Raw genomic sequence first — 20161 nt, 5'->3', positions numbered from 1 at the left:
TGTTTGTTTTTTTCTTTATTTATTTTAAACACTCTATTTTAAAATACACACGAATTTCCGGCACAGAGCTACATTTTGAAGTGCCGTTTCTGTTTATTATTGCAATATGTTCACTTTCTTTGTGTTATAAATCTATGTGTTGTTTAAATTGTGTGAAACGAGATTGAATATGTGGTCATTTATAATGCGTGGACCTTGAACTAATGACTAAGGAGCAGCCTGGACCCTGTGATTGGATCAGTTGGGAATCACTGGGCTAAAATATGTTTTGCTGCTGAGTCCATGTCAGTGTCCAGCCTGCTTCTCCTGCTACCAATGAATGTAATATACTTTCTGTGAATATGTAGCCTATCTCATACAGCCTGTGATGCACCTTCGACTGTCTCAGAGGATGTCCTGGCCAACCTCATCAGGTAGTTGGCTGACATTGGAGGGTCGTTACCTTAAATGAGCTCACCTGGGCCTTGTTGGGTATTAAAAGCTAGCCAGGTTTTAACTTGCTCTCCTCTTTCTTTCAGCAGACATCCACCCTGCATTGTTGGTTTTTGGTTTTGCACCTTTAACACCTTCACAGCACATCAGTGCATGACTCTCATTACTGATTTTGCAGATTTCTACACTCTGTTTAAGTGAGTTTAATAAGTGATGATTATTTTACCTAAATCTCTTGCAACAGGCTCTCTCCTTATCACATTCATTGGCCAGTTTGTGACAAGCACCACTTTAAAAAATCTGAACTATAGGCCCTCCCTTTAACATAATTAGACCAATATGAGTTATTCTTTTTTTTCTTTGCCAAATCATTGAATGATGGCTGCATTGTGAAGTTCTACTAAAATACAGTGGTCCCTGCTTACTCGTGAAGTGCATAATTATACAGATTCTGGACCAGTTTTAACATCCCTGTTTTAATCAGATTTAATGAGGTTGCAGAAAAGAAAACTGATTCAGAGTCAGCAGGGCGTGCCCGCTCCCCTGAGTGCCCCCTGCCTGAAGCACTAGGCAACCCTGTTGACGTGTCACCATGACAACTGTGCACTTCTGTGAATCCCTCCGCTCTTGTCTGCTTTTTAGCCGTTATTAGCGAGCTAAAGAGTCAAACTATTACCTGGTAACATGACAATTATCCGGTAGTATACAGTCTGTGTTGAACTTTAAAGGAAGAAGGATGTCGGATATATTGTGCAGGTGGCTGAACGGGGAGCTCCGGTTGTCAAAAACTGTTGGTAAGTGTGGCTGAAGTTACTTTCATCTGGTCAGCTAGCTACCTAGCTAGTTAGCTTAATTATGCTAACTAGGTAGTTGAGTCGTCATGATTGTGACTGTTTGGGCACACTTACAGACCTGAATGTACAAAGCTGACAGTATAAGAGCTACACACCAGAGTTAACGAACAGTTGTTAACTCATAAACAGAGCCGTGGTATATTGAATAGGAAGGAAGATGTCGCGAGTAACATTATTTTAAAGTTTAAAAATGGACCAAGGGTGATTTGGAAAAACCTAGGTAAGGGGACTAATTTAGGGACTGTTTGCTATTTATGAGAGGGAAGGGGTGGTGCAAAATGAGGGAGGCACTAGAGTTGTTCCCCTGTAGGGCAACACAGAAGCTGCCCTCTTTCCTCAGTCAAAATGCCTATGGGAGTTTTGCATTTGGATTTTAGATAATTGCAGAAAATAAGATCCGCGGTAAATAAATGATACTTTATCTTTTGTTCAGCAAGATAATCTTCACAAATGAACACCACTTTGTGGATTAATAAAGCATAAATGTGATCACCACAATTATTGTTGGGCTTAAACAAACTGCAATACGGTCCATCAATGTAACCATGTTTTTTAAAACACATAAAAGCTTCAAAGTTAATGAGTGGGGTATTTACGGATGCATTTTATGTTGTGAAACAAAATGTGAATGCTAGTGTTTACCACAGACCTTATTTCAGGCTTCTTACCAAAAACCTATTCCAAAAACCCATTGACTTTGAGGCGAGGGAAGCAGTGGTTATCCTGGTTTTAGGACTCATTACTGGGGCTTTCTCTTCAGATACATTTTTCAGAATTGAGGAGGGACTTGTGGCTTTTGATTGGCTCAAGGGAGGGACATTCAACTGAAACCCTTTGAGATCTGGATCAACGTCGCTTCACTTGTGGTGCATTCAGACAACTTTCACAAGTATTTAAACTTTTGAATGCTGAGCAAATTGGTTTGCTTTCTTTAAAAAAACACGGGGAAAAGGCAATGAGCAACTTGGCAAAAAAATGTAATTTTATTTTTTACTTTCCCTTTTTTTGTTTTTGATGTCGTTTGGTTTTTGTTGTTGTTGCTGTTGTTAGTTTTTTGTGCTATTTTTCAGGCAATATCCTTGAACCTTTTACTAATTACTTGCTAATATCTTGGTCATTTCCTCTTAAGTTGCTTATTATTATATGCCCATTTGCCTTCAAGTTTCAAGGGATTCAATTGTTGTATTTTTTAATTTACATTAAATAATTACAATAAGAAGCTGCAGTTTGGTTTTAAGGGTGTTTATTTCTTAAAAAAATCTATCTGCACAGGTGCTGAGACTAGTCATTTTAAATAACTTGGATAACCTTCTGTTGTCGAATATTATTTCAGTTGTAAGCTAAATTAAAAGATGTTGCGATGAAAGTGTAGGAAATATTTACTTTTATTTTAGTCAGCTAAATGTATCAATACATTGCAGCATCAGTAAACATATGATCACAATTTTTTGGTTACCCTAGATGTAAGCTAAAAGATAACGGTGTACGCATTAGCCGACTGTGCCTAGGTGATGTCATGATGTTCAGAGGATGAGAAACAATGGTATCAGGGACAATTTGGTACGTAGGTTGGACTTGTTTTGATTTCACAAAATAATGGTCGCAGGAGTAGTGAGTAGAAATCAGAGGGTGTAACAATAGGAGGGCACTGCCAAATAGGCCTACAACAGGCGGGAGTGTTAACAGCATATAGGTGAATTTAATACTGGGACAGGTCATTCCACTCCCAGGACCTGCTCGGTTTTTGTGTGTAATCTTTGAAGACTCACGGTAAATCTGTTTTACATTGAACTCTGAGTTTTATTGTCTTTATTGGATCTTATGGAACTGACTTGAGGAAGGATTTTGTCCCACAAAGATGTCAATGTTTGCAAAAATGACCTGATTTTTCATCTTCACAGAACCAAAGACCTTTGCCAAGGATTTCTCCAGTGGTTACCTAATTGGGGAGGTCCTGCATAAATATCAACTGCAGAATGATTTCAGTATGTTTATGAAGAAAGAGTAAGTTGCTGGAGTAATAGACAACTAGTGCTTAATTCTGCATTTCCTTTTAAGTGTTTATAATTAGTAAAGGTAATTGTATCTTTTTTCAAAGCACCTCAATCTCCAGACTCAATAACTTTACCCGTATTGAGCCTACTCTCCGGTTACTGGGGATCTCCTTTGACATAAACACAGCCCAGGACCTGATGCAGGAGAAGCCGGGTGTTGCCACATGCCTCCTTTACCAACTCTACGTCTCACTTGAGAAGAAGAAGAAAACAGAAATCAGTGGCACATTGATGGAAATAATGCAGCCTGTGGCCATGGCTGCACTGCACAAAAAAGAACATGAGATCTATTCTGATGTAAGTGGTGCTGTATAGATATATGTGTAGAATGTGCATGTGGTTAGGGGCAGATTTCTTTGAGTAACAGCATGTTTTGTTCTGTAGAAATGTAACTGAAAAACTGTAAGATAAAGTACACCCACTCTGACTGTCCTTCAGTGTTACAGCCATTCTGTGTTTGAAGTTCACATTATAAGTTTAATGTCACATCAATATCTGCCAAAACAAGTACTTTTAAGCATCTTATTGTCTTTCTATTGACATAGCGACTGCATCAAGTGGTGAAACGTGATGCAGAGCTGAAGCTACATAAAATTACTCAGCACTATGAGGAGAAATGTCTGCACCTGAATGACAGGTTTGCGATGGCCCATCCCCTCCAGCAAAAAAGACAACTCAGAGTCCAAGAGAGGGTGAAGAATATTGAGAAGGTACGAGAAACCACGGAAAGTAACAATGCAGTGTTGGAACACTTTCCCCCTGTATTCATTTAACATGAGGTAAAAATGTATGACTAGACTTTAAGAAAGTCTTCATTTTACATCTTCATTACCTTTTTTAGATTAGAGTCTCAGTCTCAAATGTCACGCTGTTACAATTGCTCTTGAACCTCAGGTGCTTGACGATGGAATAAAAAAGCTGTTTATATTGCAGCCGCGGGTGTGTCGTGAGAAGCACATTGACATCTTGACTCGTAACCCGGTCACGAGGATCCAGGTGCCCAAGCCACCTCCGTACACTTCACACCTCAACCTAAAGAGGAGACAGCAGCAGAAGCAACGCCGAGAACAACAAGCACAGGTGTGTTCCAGATTAAATAATGATGTGATAACTTCATTTTGGCTTGGTGATGCAGGGTCAGCTATAATGTGGTGGCCATAGAGGCAGATACTTGCTGACAATGGGTCTTAAATTTAGACAGATACAGGTACTTTCAATAACTTGTTATTGCTTTCCATCTGAGAGTGAAGATTAATGCTGATTCAATATTTTTGCCAAAGTTTTCCCCTGGGATTTTTTAGATTTAAAAATAATTTCAATTGATGACCCTCTTTATGCCACACACAAACAACAAGAGTAACATGTGTTTGTTTTTTTTCTAATATTGTTGCATTTTCTGTTAATTTTGCCTGCAGGGGGTCCAGACTGAACTTGCCCAGTTTGAGACAAGGAAGAAACTGGTTACTTGTGGTTTTGCTTCCTCTTCAAGGTGAGAGAAATGAATACATTCACTAAACTGATATTGTATTTATGTGGTATTATTATTGTGTAGTATGAATGTTTTTATTAATGGAATTTTATAGCAGCTTGAGATAATCACAACCAGACATTAGGACAATTACTTGATTTTTATTTTTAAACTTTATTTAACTGGGAAAAAAAATCTCTTTTTCAAGAGTGTCCTGGCAACGTAAGTTACAGACAGACAAGATAGATAACAAAAAAAAACGAAATCAAAATATACAACTCCAAAACAAATAATATAAAACACAACAAGAATACAAAATGAAGTTACCGGGAAGGACTGAAAAGTACATTCATATATGCTATGAGTGAACCATAAAAACAAGAAAAAGATAAGATACACCCTGACACTGGCATGTAGAAGTTTACATACAAAAGTCCTGCAACAGTGCTATGAGAGGGCCCAGAGGAACTAATGAGCGCAGCTTTGAGTACTTCTGCAGAAGATTCCACCTATATGGAACTGCATACGTAAGGGCTCTTTTGCCAAACTCTGTACTAACATCAGGTAAAGACAATAAGAACAAGTTCTGTGAATGGAGAGCACAATCATTTTCAATTTTTTGCTTAATGTAGACACATAAATATGCCGGAAGTAGGCCAAGAACTGCTTTATAAATAAGAGAATACAAATGAGAAAGTCTACAATATGTGACTTGAACCTTTTTAACTGTAGTGGTCAGTCCCTCCCTGGAGATTTTCCCCATGATGGCAGCAGCCAGGGCTGTGAGGTCCCTGGAAGTGGAACTAAGCTGATATTACAATCCAGTAGCAAGTATATACAGGATATCCGACAGAGGCTGGAGGAGAACGCTGTAGCTCGCGAACAGAGGGAGAAAAGACGAGACAGATTCCTGGTGGAGCAGCTCAAGGCCCACGAAGCTCAAGAGGTAAATCTTCCAGTTTTTGTAAACCACGTGAAAAACATGTTTTGAATAAATCTCACTTATGGTTTTTTTCTTTTTGACCTCACACAGTCTGTTATCTGTCACCTGTCATTTTAACCCAAAATCAGTCAACCACTCTGCCTCACCCTGCAGGAGGCACGGCGAGAGGAGCAGCTTGTGAAGCGTCTGACACGTCAGACGCAGCAGGAGCAGCGTTTGGCAGCTCAGCTCCTCCAGATACGTGTACAGAAGGATGTGATCAGGGAGAACCGCCTGTTCAGGGAGCAGCAGTACCAGCAGCGCAGAGAGAGGGATTTCCAGGAAGCTCTGGAGAGGGAGGCGGTGAGATAGGATGAATAAGGCAGAAGAATGATCCTCTCTATTGTTGCTTTGTATTAGGCTGTATCAGTGATAGTTTGAGTACTGTCATTAGGGAGGGAGAGGAAAGGTAGATTTTGACTGTATGAATCATGACATAAGCGACTGTATCTATTATGTCTTTTCAGTGATCACACTTAGACTGTAGATGACTGTTTTAAAGTTTAGTTAAGAAAGCAGATACTTTGATAAATGCCTTGCAAAGGATCACAGCCATGGCCCAGCAAGGCTTCAGTGTTACGTATTCAGTATGTTTTAGTGTACAATAAATGACCCATGTAACATATTTCATATTCTTAATTACTCACAACTGTGGTGATTAGCAGGAACATTTATGTCATGTCTTCTCCACTCACTCCATCTTTCTGACCGGGGCCTGGTCCAGGCTCTGGCTCAGCAGGCTAAGTTGGACCTTGCTGAAGAGATCAGAAAGGAGATTGAATTCTGTAACAGGATTGCTGCTGAGCGAGCTCAGAACAGATACAAGAAGCACTTTAACATCTGCAAGGACATTTTGGAGCAGATAGTGGACTTGGCCACCAAGGTTGGAGAATATCGTCTGCTTACTGGGAAGTAGGTAACACAATTGCTTTTAATGATGCAGTAGAAACATGCACATGGTGTCTGAGCTCGAAACCACCACACCAACTCTTGGTCAGTCTATTGATGAATATGTGGAAATTCCAAAATGTGTTGTAAAAATTGTGTTTCTTGGTAGTTACCATAAAAGTTGAATGTATTGTAGTTGTAAAGACATTTTGACTTTGGCCACTGCTATGTCTGCAAATTTCAGATTAAAAATAAGCATCAACAGAAGTGTGATGCCACCGGATGAGTGTTATCACTAGAACCTAACACACTTGACAGAGAAGCAGTTGATGTAACTTCAGCCTAATTTTGTTCAATGCAGGCAAGCGTCAAAACCACAAGATCAGGCAAACAGGTAAATAAATCTGACATGGGAATCTCAAGTCCAAGAATTAAAAAAAAAGTTCAAGCAGGTAAGTACTGTTGAGGGAATAAGCTGCAGATGAGGAGGTGGGCAGGAAAGATTAGGTCTGCAGTCGAATAGTCAAAAGTTATGTCCTATGTCCTTTTCTAAGTACTTTTCATGTCCTTGAAAACAAAAATTATTGTATTGTTTTCTCAACAAACAAAAACAGTGCAGGTCAACAGTGCAAATTTTTCAGTAATAAAATATCAGAATACAAAAGAAAAGATAAAAGTCCTAAATAAGCAGATAATTGTCATAAGAAAGCTATAAGCATCCATAATCAAAATCTATAAAGTGCAGTGTTGCAGAGACATGAAGAGCCCCTTTAAGTTTCTATAAAGTGCATAGTGTTTTGTTTTTTGTGCACTAATTGCAAAACGTGCGTGACTGAGAGTGTTACTGAAGCACCTTTTCAAGGCTGCCACTTAAATACTTCCGGGTCAGTTCACTCAATTAAGAACCGTCCTAAACAAAAAGACTATTTCACCTTAGCCTAAGAAAAGAAAATAAGATGATTGCAGGGCAGGAGAGAGTAATAGTCACTGAAATTACAAAAGCATTAGTGGTATGACATAAAAACACTACAAATAAAGATATCGGTTCAGTTCACTTCAGTTCTGATTAAAGAGATAAACTAAGAATTGGCAGGAGCTATGAAAACATTTGCCCTTTAAGTATTTGTTTTTTCATCATAATTTAATTGTGTTTCTTTCTTTCTACAGCACTCAAAATAGATTTCAGGAAAGTCATGAAAAACAGATTTGATTGAAATGTATTGTTATTTAAAAAATGAATCATTGCAGTGCAGTGCTTATTCAGATGCAAGTCAAAAGCCTGTGAAAACATGACCAATATGGGAAACATTTTTGCACTGTTGAATAGTGGTGAAATAAGAACAGGAGGTGTCAACATCCTGTCTGCTTGTTCTCGTGATCAAATAAATAATTCCCACAGATATGCACTGTCTGCACAACCCTGCTCAGTATTCACTTTGTAGTAGTATTCAGCAACCCAGGTTTTATATACTGTATCTAATTCATTAGCTCTTCTACTTATGGTTGGATTAAACATTTCTTTAAATGCAGTTATATTTTAATAATTTTCAGACTGGATTTGATTTGTTTTGAATACATTTTGACATTTGCACTGCCTTCTGTCATTTTTTTCTGCTGTCATGTCCAGTCTGGTTCCTGAGAAGCCGATGAGAGAGTGGAAGGAATTGCTGTTCAGTGGTCTGCCCCTGTATGAGCCGATAAATTATCAGCAGCCAGAGTTCTCTACACCACTAGATCCTGTAGAGTTTGAGAAGCAGGAGATACTCAAAAACCAGGACTATGATGAATACACTGTGAGTTTGACATGCAAGTGCAGTGTGCTTTTAAATCTGTGTACATGTGTGTTTGTACCTGAACTGAAGTACAGAACTGACTGAATGCTGAAGATCCTTCATATGTCATATTTGACAGAACATGATAGGTGAGTGGACATGGCCAGAAGAAGCAGAGGAGGCCACATTGCCCCTCACCAACAACAACATTCTGGGACATGTTGTCATGCGACTGAGAGACATCGTTCATCCGCCCGTCGTGGAGCCCGTCTCACCTTCATTCCCTCACTTTACCCTCAAGGCCTGTGTCCTGGGCAAATTTTGCTCTGGAAAGACCACCTGCCTGACCAAGATTGCTGAAGGCAGGACAGATGCAAGCATAAACACAAACACAATTTCATACCACTTAATTGTGCATTTACTGAAATAATATGGTAAAAAATGTGTGGAATAAGATTGTATGGCTTGTTTGTTGCTGAGTATGTGCGTTTCCTGCTTTAGCCCATGACGTCTGTGTCTTGTCAGCTGACACACTGATTGAGGAGGCTCTGAATGCTTACCAGAATGGAGAGGAGGTGAGTCAGATACAGTAAAACAACATTGTAACTTCACCAGAATCCCCTTTTATTTAATCTTTCCTCTTAATTTAGCTTTAAAGGGATTTTTGAATACCATAAAATCTCACTAATTCGACCCGCTGGTGCCAAAAAATGTATAAACCTGTAAAGGTCCTCAGTTATCTTAAATGCTTCACTTTCTTAAACAAGCATTTTTCTGACAAAATGCACAGGTCACAGAGCAGCAGGGAGAGGAAGATAATGAGCAACTGCTCACATCCACGACATCACTGAAGCCAGGTATGTTACTGAAACCAGCATCATTCTGCTCTATGCTATTGTATACATCACAGTGTTTTTATTTCCTTGTAATATTACCAGATATGCACTGGATACTAAAGGTCTAGTGTGTAGGATTTAGCTACAGTTTGCAAGCAACTGAAAGTTCTTCCTCGTAGGAGAACTACAGTCGGGTGATGCAAAATAGCCCTATTTAGAGCCGGTGTTTGGTTTGTCCTTTCTGAGCTACAAAGAAACATGGAGGTGCAACATGGTGAACTCTATTCGAGAGGACCCACTTTGTATGTAGATGTCAGGGGCTCATTCTTAAGTAATGATAACACAACAACTCTTAGTTTCAGATCATTATAAACCAGTGAAAACATAGAAATGAATATTATATTCCATTTCTGCCAATATATCCCTTTAATTCCCACACACTGGACCTTTAAGGAATATAACCCAGTTGCTTGTTGTAAATGGTATTTACTCATAATTTATTGCTTTTCAGATCTTGACACTCAAGAAGAAAGTAGACACAAAAATGTAAGATTAAGTGTTTATGATCTTCTATTTTGTATTTAGCAATATAAAATCAAACCTGCATTCAATGTATATCACTAACCAGCCTTGCTGATGAATAATTATGTTTGGTAGAATCTAATCATTTGAAATATTGAGTAAGAAATATCTTTTTCAAGAACTGACGTGTTTCTATTTGGCATGAAATGCTTAACTCTTCTCCTGTCTGCACATGTCCTTTATGCAGCTGTCTACCCGAGCTATGCAGGGAGAAGCTGCAGAAAAAGAGCTGAAGAGAGGCAATGCCATTCCTAATGAACTGTTAGTGGACATCATAGTAGAGGCTATCAGGTAGGCACATAAGCTGCATTGCTATAAAATACTGTATGTGGACAATTTAGTCAATTTTATTCCTCTAAATTTTACCATAGGTAATTCATTTCACAGTCAACATTGTAGAAAATACAGTCTACTTTTATATACATTGTGGACAAAATAAACAACAACCCCACAATTACTCTCTAGACAGTGAAGTACTATTTGCGTCCTTACTAGGCAGGTTCCAGCTGAGTCAGGTTGGATCCTGGATGGCTTTCCAGTTGACATCACTCAGGCCCACCTGCTAGAGAAAGCCCTGGGTGGGTTTGTAGATGTAGGGGATGGTGCTGAAAGCAGCAGGATGAACCTTGCTGCTGATCCTCATCCATCCAAACCTCCAACACCTCCACCTCCTGTACTGGAACTCGCTCTGCTGCTGGATATTCCTGATGAATATGTGGTCAAACGTCCATTCAGTCAGATGGGTATGGGACATTATACTTCATACAAGCACTTTGAATTCCCTTGTTGCCAAAATGTGCAACAGTACATAAATAATTTTGCCCTGTTGTGCCCAGTGGGAGTTAAATGACATGTATGTGTGTGCAGCCACACATTATCTGTTAGATTGTGTGTGTATGTAGACGCGTATGGAAAAAGTAACCTGTTATTTGTGTGTTTATGTGGTTCCTCTGTTCCCAAACAGATGATGCTGCTGCTACAACCTCCCATCCCACAGACAAGAACTTGTATGTGGCACAGATTCCACACAGGTAAAACAAAGAAGAATTGAATGAAAATGTAAACTAAAATGAATACATTACTGCAGCTGCATGACTGTGTGTCTAATATCTGACACTCTTTCACACCCTCACAGGATCACAGCTTTTCAGGATACCTGGCCAAAACTAGAGAAATGGTTTGGTGAAAAGCAAAACATTTTGGTCCGTGTTGATGCGAATGTAGACAAGGGGGAGCTTTACAAAAGAGTGGAATCTGTCCTACAGCAAGTTACGATGCAAACACGGGAAGGTAACTGGTTGTCATGTTAGTATTAAGGAAATGCTAGTAGCTGCACCATGCAGCTCAGAATTACTTTTTTCATTTTTCCATTAGATTTTTTTCCCAGGCGCTGATGATGAGATTCTGTGTGTCCGTACTAAATGACATGTAGTAGAAAATATATCTTAAAGAAAAGAAACGCCACATTTATTAACAATACTCTGATAAATTTCCTTCCCAGCTCTTGCCTCTCTTCCTTTTGAAGATGAAGTGTTGGACAGTGGGAAAGTTCCAGACTCCTCCTTTACAGCCACACCTCCACCTGTAGACCAACCACAGGGCCTCACAGATGAAGCCCTTGACCCCACAGAGTCCTGTTCCAGCCTTAAGGAGGACAAAGCCCAAAGTGTGAAGTCACTTTCCAAATCCATCACACAGTCCCCCAGAGGTGATTTGATCAATAGTCTGTGGATTACACAATTTAACTTTCATATTAAAGTCACAGCAAATGTTTTTCTTAAAAGGGAAGATTTATAAAGTATGTCTACTGACCACCAAAGAGATTAATGTTACTTTATTATGGTGATGACTTATATGCTTGTCTTCTGGCTAATCAATAGGACACTCTCGGAAGGCGTCAGTGTCCTCAGTGACCAATGAGGACTCTCAGGGAGTCCCCAACAACCCATCTGAGTCTGCCTCTCCCTGCCCAGGTTCATCCAGCTGGGTCTATGTGGATGAACCCATTCCTCCAGTAGGATATAACTTATATTTATGTTTGTTTTGTTTTGAGTTGGAAGTAAATTCCTAATCTCTTTCTTCCTTGAAAAAAATCTGGTGTTGTTAATGACTAACGACATTCAGATGTACTCACTGAGGGTTACCACAGGGTGGCCCTCTAACATGATTTAGCCTGTGGATCTGTGGTTTTCTACCTGTGTTGCCCTTTAGGGACTGTTTCGACTATATGAAAATATGTGCCATGTGACATGCTTTTGAAATCTGTTGCATGTCACTATGTCTTGTTTTGTTACAAATAGCTCTTTGCTGATAGAGGCTTACACTATTTGCCTTCCCCCGGCTTTGTTCCTCTCTTCCCCTCTCTGTCTCTAGGAGATCCCAGAGTACCTGTGTTCCCATTGGGACACAGTGTGCGACTCTTATGTGAAAAACATAAAGACAGTGATGCAGCAGCTGCGCTCACAACGCACTGTTATTGACCGTCACCTGTTCAACATCAGGTATTCTGCTGGGCCTGTGAAGCCATGTGAACATTGGGGTATTTCATGTAGTACACAAAGATCAGATAAGCGTATTATTTAGCATTTGTATAATGGGTACATATCTGTGTCTGTCTTTTCAACATTTTTAAATGTGATCTATAGCCGAAGTTAAAGTTTGATATTTATGATTAGCCTCTGAATGCAGTTATTTTGGGATATAATTGGATGTTATCGAACTGTTCATACCATCAGGTCTCTTGTCAGAAGAATTTTACAAATGAAAGAGGCCATTTATGTTGATAGAAAATTATTTCACAAACATCTCTGATAAATATTACATGTATTATTAAGTACCCGGTTCTCTGTATCTGTAGAGAGGAATACAAGCATTACCTGGGGCGTCCAGACTTGAAACAGGAGTTAGTGTCTCATTGGCAGAAGGACTTCAACAGAATCCCTGATGATATGCGAGAAGACGAGGATACCAAAGTAGAGCTACATCTGAGACTGGATGTGAGAACAATTTACCAATATAATACAACACAAATATTCTTAAACTGATCATACAAATAAGGTTTAAAAAACAGCTTAAAATGAAAATGTAGAACCTATGGAGATGTTCTGATGTGTGCACAGGAACTGCGTGAACGTTTGTGGGACATTAGTGACAAGCGGAAGGAGGAGGACGAGCAAGAGAAGGCTGCCCTCATGGGTAATGGCTGGTTGGAAGAACACACCGGTGTCATCATCAACCACCACTCTGTGCTCATGCAGGTAACTTTTGTATTTCTGTGAACCCATTTTAAATGAACAAACATTTAAATCTGTAGTTTATAAGCTTATTTTGTTGAATGTGTGTTTTGTACTTGTTCCATTGCTTCTTTTCCATCATGTTTATGGTGTATAAGCACACATTTTCTGTGTATCTCTTCAGTTTGACTGGCAGATGCATGATATTGTATTGTTTGTTGTATAGGTAGAGTTGGACCGTTTCCAGGACACGCTCTGTACTCTCAGGGTCTACTATCTAAGCATGTACAAACCGGTGCTGCCAGAGCTACCCTCCAAGATGGCTCTCATCCCCCTTCTGGATCCCCCAGAAATTAAGGATCAGGACCAGAGGCAAGAAACACACCATTAATAATAACCTAAATATGGTACTGTAAAATAAAATTGTGAATAGTTTATGGCTTGAGTGCAGAAAGTGAAAGATTTATTCTGTTCCACCAGTACTGAGCCAGCAGGCACGAGTGTGACGAGTCAGATGGATGAAGGAGAGGACAAGAGGAAAACTAAATCGTAAGGGATAGACACCATATGTTTTTTGCAGTCATTTAAAAGATGAAATGGATATTGTCATTTCCTCACACTTCAAAAGCACCCCAGCAAAAACACATACACACACTCTTCTCCTGTTTTCCCCTCCTCCTCCAGACGACCTAACTCCAAGACGAAGAGCCCGAGTCAGACAGAACCTGTCAAGGTCATATCAGATCCTTTTATCCCGCCTCTCTTCATGTACCTGTCATTCACTTAGATCTTTTAGGCTTTCTCAAGGTCTGTAACTGCTTATGTTATTTCAAAGTCACACCTGCTCACAAGGGACTTCCATAAATATTATATATCCTGCTATTTGTGTTATGTTTCAGCTTGTGCCACCTTATAAGACAACTGTTGAATTTAAGTTTTCTCTTAGAATTTCTTAGAATTTAAATTTAGCTAAAAACTAAAACTAAAAAAAATCCAAAACACTCAAAAATATTAATGTTGATATCCCTAAATCTTATGGTAAGAGATACTGATCCTTTTAATTTTTAACTCCAGCCACCCCATGAGAAACTGATCTCAGACTACGAGGAGGCACTCACCGCCATCAGCAAATTGGTAATGCTTTGTGCTTTGTGAGTTTGTATGAGCATATTACGGAGATATGAATATATTTTTTAAATCCTGATGCACACCTGTCATATGTGTGTGTAGGTGTCTGCAGAAGCCCACCAGGGGGAGACGAAAGAGCAGAAAGAGAAACCACAAGAGAAGGAGAGGGGGAAGGCCTCTGCAGGTGCAAACAGAAAGGAAAAAGGGAAGCATTCATCCAAAAAACAGAAAGGTATATCTTTTGTATTTTTAAGGAAACAATGGAGAGGTGCCCTCTAACATGTAGTGTATGTTTCATTAGGTCTTCCACATTTTACATCATTATCTTCCACCAAACCTTGTTCCTCCAGGTCCACCATCCCCACCTCCAGCACCCACCCCTGCACCAGCTGAGGACAAAAACTCAGAGAAGACTCAAAATCAGTCAGAAAAAGTCAGAAACAAAATACATAAAGAATATGCAGCCGCACTGGATCATGAGGGTATGCACACACAGAGATTTGGTAGTTTCTATAAATCATAAAGAATTTAATTATCATAATCACATCTTGTCAAAAGTGGTTCTGTTTTTAACAACCTATATAATATGATATATACATGGAGGTGAGTCTATTGTTATGTGTAATTTCGAGTAATTTTCATATGTACATGTGCATGTACGTGTGGGTTTAATGATCAGTATGCTTATATAGTTATGCAACTCTGTCTTGCTGTATGCGTGTGTGTGTGTGTGTGTGTGTGTGTGTGCGTGCATGTGTGTGTTTTCCAGCAAATGCAGCAAAGGTGCGCATTGCGCTGGTGAAAGGTCATGGTCTGGTGATGGTGCACTCCCTTCAAAGCAGAGCAGGAGAGACATTACGCAGCATGCAGAAGTGGTTAGAAGCACACTATCTTGCTGAAATGAAGAGGTATGATAAAGTGCAGTGTGGCTCACGTGTGGAATAGAGGGACATGAATGTGAATGAAGAAGCAATAGTGTAGCACTGGACTGCATTTCTGTCGCTATTTTGTTATTGATTTAGTGTGTGATAAACACTATCCATGTATTATCTTAATGTCAGTGCATAATGCTAGATGTTTGTAGGCGTGTGAGCCAAATTAAATTGTTGGACTTGTGTGTTACTGTTAGAATTTTTTTTAATTGGCGAAAGCCCTTTTAGTGCTTCTGAAGTTATTTAGCTGTTACTTGAAAATAGGTTTAACTCCTCACTAAGAACGAGATATTTCTAACACATTTGAGTGTGGTCAAACATAGTGTTTTTTGTCACTAATAATACATAGAGGATGTTTCATGTTTCATCTCTCTCCTTACCCCAGTATTGACCAGTTGTCAGAAGTGGTTCGCCACCACATAGAGGCTGGTGCTAAGTTGCAGAATGAGCTGGTGTTGGTACGTATTGACTTGATAATTGTGTTTATTTTTTTTTAAAGACACCTTTGATATCTTACCCAGGTTGGTATAGCGTGTTACTCACTAGTTATAGGATGAAATTTCAGTTGTTCTTCCATCTTGTGACCACCATGGTCTCCTTTACCTCCCCCCTCCCATATTAAGATTCTCTATATTGTCTTCTACAGGAATGTACAGACTTCTACCTGAATGGAGACTGCCACATGGTGGCTCCCCCAGCTCCCCCTCCTCGTCCACCTCCTCTGGAGAAACCCACACGGTCCACCCCGACCATCTCTCAGCTAGAGTCACTCCGCCAGCAGCTGTGCAGCGCTGCTCCATCAGGTTAATACAGGAGAGAAGCTGTGGTGTTCTCAGGTCTATTAATCCAGCGATCCATCCATCCATTGATACTTTTCCCTCCTTTCTGACTTTCAGGTCTAATGGCTAGTTCTGAGTTCTCCGGTTTGCTCAGGGATCTCATCTCTGTTAACATGGGCAGAGATAACTTACCTGAGCCCTGGATCAACAAGAATGAAACACAGGTACTCTTCACTTAAAATGCTCATTTCTCTTCTAGTCATTTGTCAAAAAGTTTTATAACAAAAAGAACCTCACAAAATCAGAAAGCACTCTGCTGACGACAACTCATAAAATACTCCTGTACCATATTGTTCGGTTATCGTAAAGGGCAAATTTTATGTCTTACAGGAGCAATGTTGTTTTGTCTCCTGTCCCCAGTTGATGGAGATTGTGTCTCTGCTAAAAGACGACTATGAGCTGATTGACTGGCGCCGGTTTCTGCTCAGTGCTGCCCTCCCTTGGCCGTTTCCCTCATTATCACAGCTGCTGGTCGTGCTGCAACGTTTCAAGGCAGCAGATTCAAGGAACATGGGCTATATAAATGAAGAACAGTACCTACAGGTCTCTCTCTACACACACACACACACACACACACACACACACACACACACAAACTCAGGTGTACACTAGAAATTCAGATTCTGATTTTCTGATCTTCGGTTTGACATTGTAACTGTGTTAAAATCATGTTATGTCCTTCATGAACCTATATTTACAAGTTATCTATTCATGGGCCCTTTTCCCTTTTGTGGCATTACTTTGCATTGAGACTCTCTTTCTACAGGCAGGCCTGAGTTCAAGTCACTATGAAAACACATTTAGTATATGCTGTATACTTTATATAGTATAAAGTGAAAACTGTTGCACGCTGAACCTAAAAATAAATGTTTAAGTTGCTCTGCTCACCTCCTTTCTCACCAGACAGAGTTGTGGTTTTCCAGTGAAAGTGTCCAGCCCATCCCTGAGGACCCCTCTGAGCCTCTACCGTACGACCGTCTGGCTAACTTACGCAAGGTAACTTAACTCCAAGTTAAGGTAAACTTTTATTATTCCTGAAATGGTAAATTCAAGTGGTCATAAAACACAAACAAGTAAAAAAGCAAAAAAGAATGGACAAAGGCAAAAGAGTAGTGAAAGAACATAAAGGTACAACAGAGCATTACTCAAATCTTTAAACTCTTACTATAAGCGGACTTTTCAGCTATTTACAATTATATCTTTAATTTAAAAAACAAACTTATACAGGATATAGTCGTCAAGTTGCTAGCCACTTTGTTCTTAACCTCAAAGGGATCAAACCTTTAAGTTTTATATTTACTGTATGTCCGTATTAACTTCACAGCAAATAATAAATTAAAATTAGCAGTTACATCTGCCGCTGTTTTTCCTTCTTAGTTTTTTTTCAAGATGTTTGCGGACAGCACTGTGTCTTCCCCTCGACTGGACTACGTGTCCATGCTGAAGTACTTTGCAGCCGACCCTAACCCCAGACAGGGCTTCATCAGAGCACTCAGTGTAGTGCTGGGACAACATCTCAGGCACTCCTCACCGGGCCATCTTGTTAAGGTGAGTAGTCTAATGTACAAAGAAATGTGAACACAATTTTCACTTGAGGGTCATTGTAAAAGCATTTTTCCTTTGTCTCCTGTCATCAGAACATTATTTTCTGTCACTGGTGTCTTCAGATGGTCCAGAATTGTAATAGAAAACAGTTGTATTATTTTCAGTGATGCCACCAATGATTTTGAAACCGCATGGGTCAAGTTTTTCTAGTGGTTGTCTAATTTGTTTAGGAATGACACATGTCAGTGTTAATGTTTTTCTCCAGTACAAGCTATTGCACATCAGCATGGCAGTATCATGATGTGTTGTCCATACAGTCTATGCCGAGCATAGAAGAGGCTGCTGAGCTCAGCTCCTCAGAACTTGATGGAGACTACAAGGAAGAAGAGACACTGTGTGCGTCAAGCAGTTCAATGCTGGAGCAGCAAGTGTCCATCCCTGCTCTCCTTGCTGTCATCTGCCACAAAGTCACCAAGATGAAAGACGACAGCCTCGTTACTCCAGGCTGCCTGAGTCAGGAGGAGCACGCTGAGGTAGCAAAGCTCAAACTTCTTTTTTTTTTACCTTTGAAAAGAGGTAAATATTAATATATGTGTATATATACACAATTGTAATGACATATAGGCCAAAAACATTACATTACATTGCTGCCCTTCACATCTTACTAAGTATAACCATCCCTCACATGCACTGGCTTAAACTGGGATTTTAGGGTAATACATACATATATGGCTCAATTATTTTGGAAATAAATTGTTGACTTAATTTAGCAAAACGTGTGAGGTTTAATTTTCAGTTTACTAGAATGTATTTTTTTCAACGGCAATATTTATTTATCTTTATTATGCTTTTATCATTTTACCATCAATGTGCATATAAAGACATGGTCTTTTTAAAATTTTATCATCAAAATGCATCTAAAAGTGGTGACTAGCAAGTCTTTGTGGGTTTCTGTGAGATTCATGGGTACTTAGTTCACTTGTATTACAGCAGCAGGCAATTTAAAGGGACAGTGTCAGGAACATTCAAGGGTTTTTAATGCACCCATGATCTGGATATTAAGGGGACAATACACACCTTCATTTACAAAATTTATGTAAAATAAGTTAGCCTACACCATTTTTTCATTATGGGTGTAAAATTCAGGCAACGACCCTGAAAAAATTAACTTAAATAGTTAATAGTTTTAATTAACAGATTCTGTAGGTTTGCAGAACACCTTAGTGCATTTTAAAGGCTAAAGGTCTGTACTCATCAATACATTTTCTATGCATAATTGTTAACCATATTATTAAAATTAAACTCTTTTCTCATGCTCTTTATCTCTGCTGGCCTCTAGCAACTGGTGCATATGTTCAGAGAGCTGGGTTACAGTTCTGAGGACCGCATCCCCTTCTCTGTTCTCTCTCGGCATCATTTCATGCAGAGCCTGATGGAGACCTCAACACACTACCAGCTTGTAGTAAGTGTCTGTGTCAGTGTCTGTTACATGAGAATCTAAAAACAGCACACTACTTGTCCACTGCTGCTGCGATCAGTCACACATACTTACCATCTATACTGTCCATCATCATGTTTTTCATCATACTTATACCAACATGAGGATTCACCTTCATCTCCCTTCTCTCTGTCCCTCTCCTTCTTTTGTATCCTTTCTTTCTTTTCTCACCTTTTTTTTTAATCTTTCAAACTTTTCTGTCTTTGTCTCTCAGAACATTCATAAAGTGCTACTGGCCCATCAGGACGAAACAGAGGCTAACAGCTTATCTTAAAGGATAAGACATACCATACTGCTGTCTGCATCACAAAGAACTCTTTTACTTCGGACAGGCAAAAGATGTTGCTTTGGCCAATTTGATGTATTTTTATTTATTTTACATTTTACATGTTTGCTGAAATCTGTCGGTTACTTCATTGTTAAATAAATACGTCTGCAACCATTACGTATGATCAGTATGTAGAAATGTCTGCACTGACGAAGGTGGGAGTGACAACAAAAACATCAATGGTGGCAGGATTGACCCCTCTTATTCGCTTTTTTCCCCTGATACACTCCAGCAGTTTTTCTGACTGACTTGTTTTTCTAATGACCTCTCTGACACAGAAAAGCATTGGTTGCGGCTACAATGAGTGCATTGTCCAGGATAACCTACATGTCAAGCCTGACTTACCAGCAACTGCCTGCCAGAGCACCCACAACCCTACCAGCGTCCATTCAGCAGTGATGATGTATTACGGTAGTTACTCTACATAGCTGCCACTGCTCCGTGTTTACCAATCAGATTAATGAGTATGCTGTTTCGAAAAAAAAAAAAAAAGAATGTGTAAAAATAGCGGCATGTAAACATAAAATAATAAATGTGTGCTTGCTTTTCTTGTTATTTAAGATAAAGCAACTTATTGCGCATCATTAACTTAAGTTAGGTACAGGTCATTATCAAGTTTCTGTAGTTACTGATTTAGGGGTTACATTCTGTCAGCAGCCTTGAGAGCATGTAACTCCTATTAACATTTCCGTTTGTCTAATTTGATACGAGGAAGGCTTGGGGAACCCCAGCACCCCACCCCTCTGACCCACCTCCCTTTCTCTCTTTCCCTCCCTTTCAGTATCACTGC

General features: G+C 39.5%; 1 protein-coding gene across 6 annotated transcripts; it reads left to right on the top strand.

Moving 5' to 3' along the window:
* Positions 1-486: 486 nt before the first annotated feature.
* Positions 487-19488, top strand: spef2 (sperm flagellar and cilia associated 2). 6 transcript variants are annotated; one of them, XM_088076594.1, is made up of 40 exons: positions 487-629; positions 3188-3290; positions 3385-3637; positions 3886-4050; positions 4274-4420; positions 4756-4829; positions 5541-5754; positions 5905-6093; positions 6515-6702; positions 7040-7072; positions 8306-8471; positions 8590-8812; positions 8952-9025; positions 9241-9307; positions 9798-9832; positions 10056-10159; positions 10364-10611; positions 10833-10899; positions 11004-11158; positions 11370-11576; positions 11749-11882; positions 12242-12369; positions 12726-12864; positions 12988-13125; positions 13328-13473; positions 13582-13650; positions 13786-13834; positions 14176-14235; positions 14332-14461; positions 14580-14711; positions 14999-15137; positions 15547-15619; positions 15808-15964; positions 16058-16164; positions 16331-16543; positions 16904-16996; positions 17378-17548; positions 17863-18078; positions 18885-19007; positions 19258-19488. In XM_088076594.1, the coding sequence occupies exons 2-40, from the start codon at positions 3274-3276 to the stop codon at positions 19315-19317; spliced, it is 5103 nt and encodes a 1700-aa protein (XP_087932720.1). In that variant the 5' UTR covers positions 487-629; positions 3188-3273; the 3' UTR covers positions 19318-19488. The 6 variants fall into 6 exon arrangements, with proteins under 6 accessions (XP_087932720.1, XP_087932718.1, XP_087932717.1 ...); XM_088076592.1 differs by lacking the exon at positions 487-629 and adding an exon at positions 636-1226 and having other exon boundaries at positions 16361-16543; XM_088076591.1 differs by lacking the exon at positions 487-629 and adding an exon at positions 636-1226.
* Positions 19489-20161: the final 673 nt, after the last annotated feature.

Source organism: Plectropomus leopardus, chromosome 4 (assembly GCF_026936395.1).
Source record: "Plectropomus leopardus strain MGB_pleo_1.0 chromosome 4, ASM2693639v1, whole genome shotgun sequence".
In the NCBI taxonomy this organism is placed as follows: domain Eukaryota; kingdom Metazoa; phylum Chordata; class Actinopteri; order Perciformes; family Serranidae; genus Plectropomus; species Plectropomus leopardus.
Note: the sequence above shows the minus strand (reverse complement) of the source record. Positions and strands in the feature narration are given on the sequence as shown.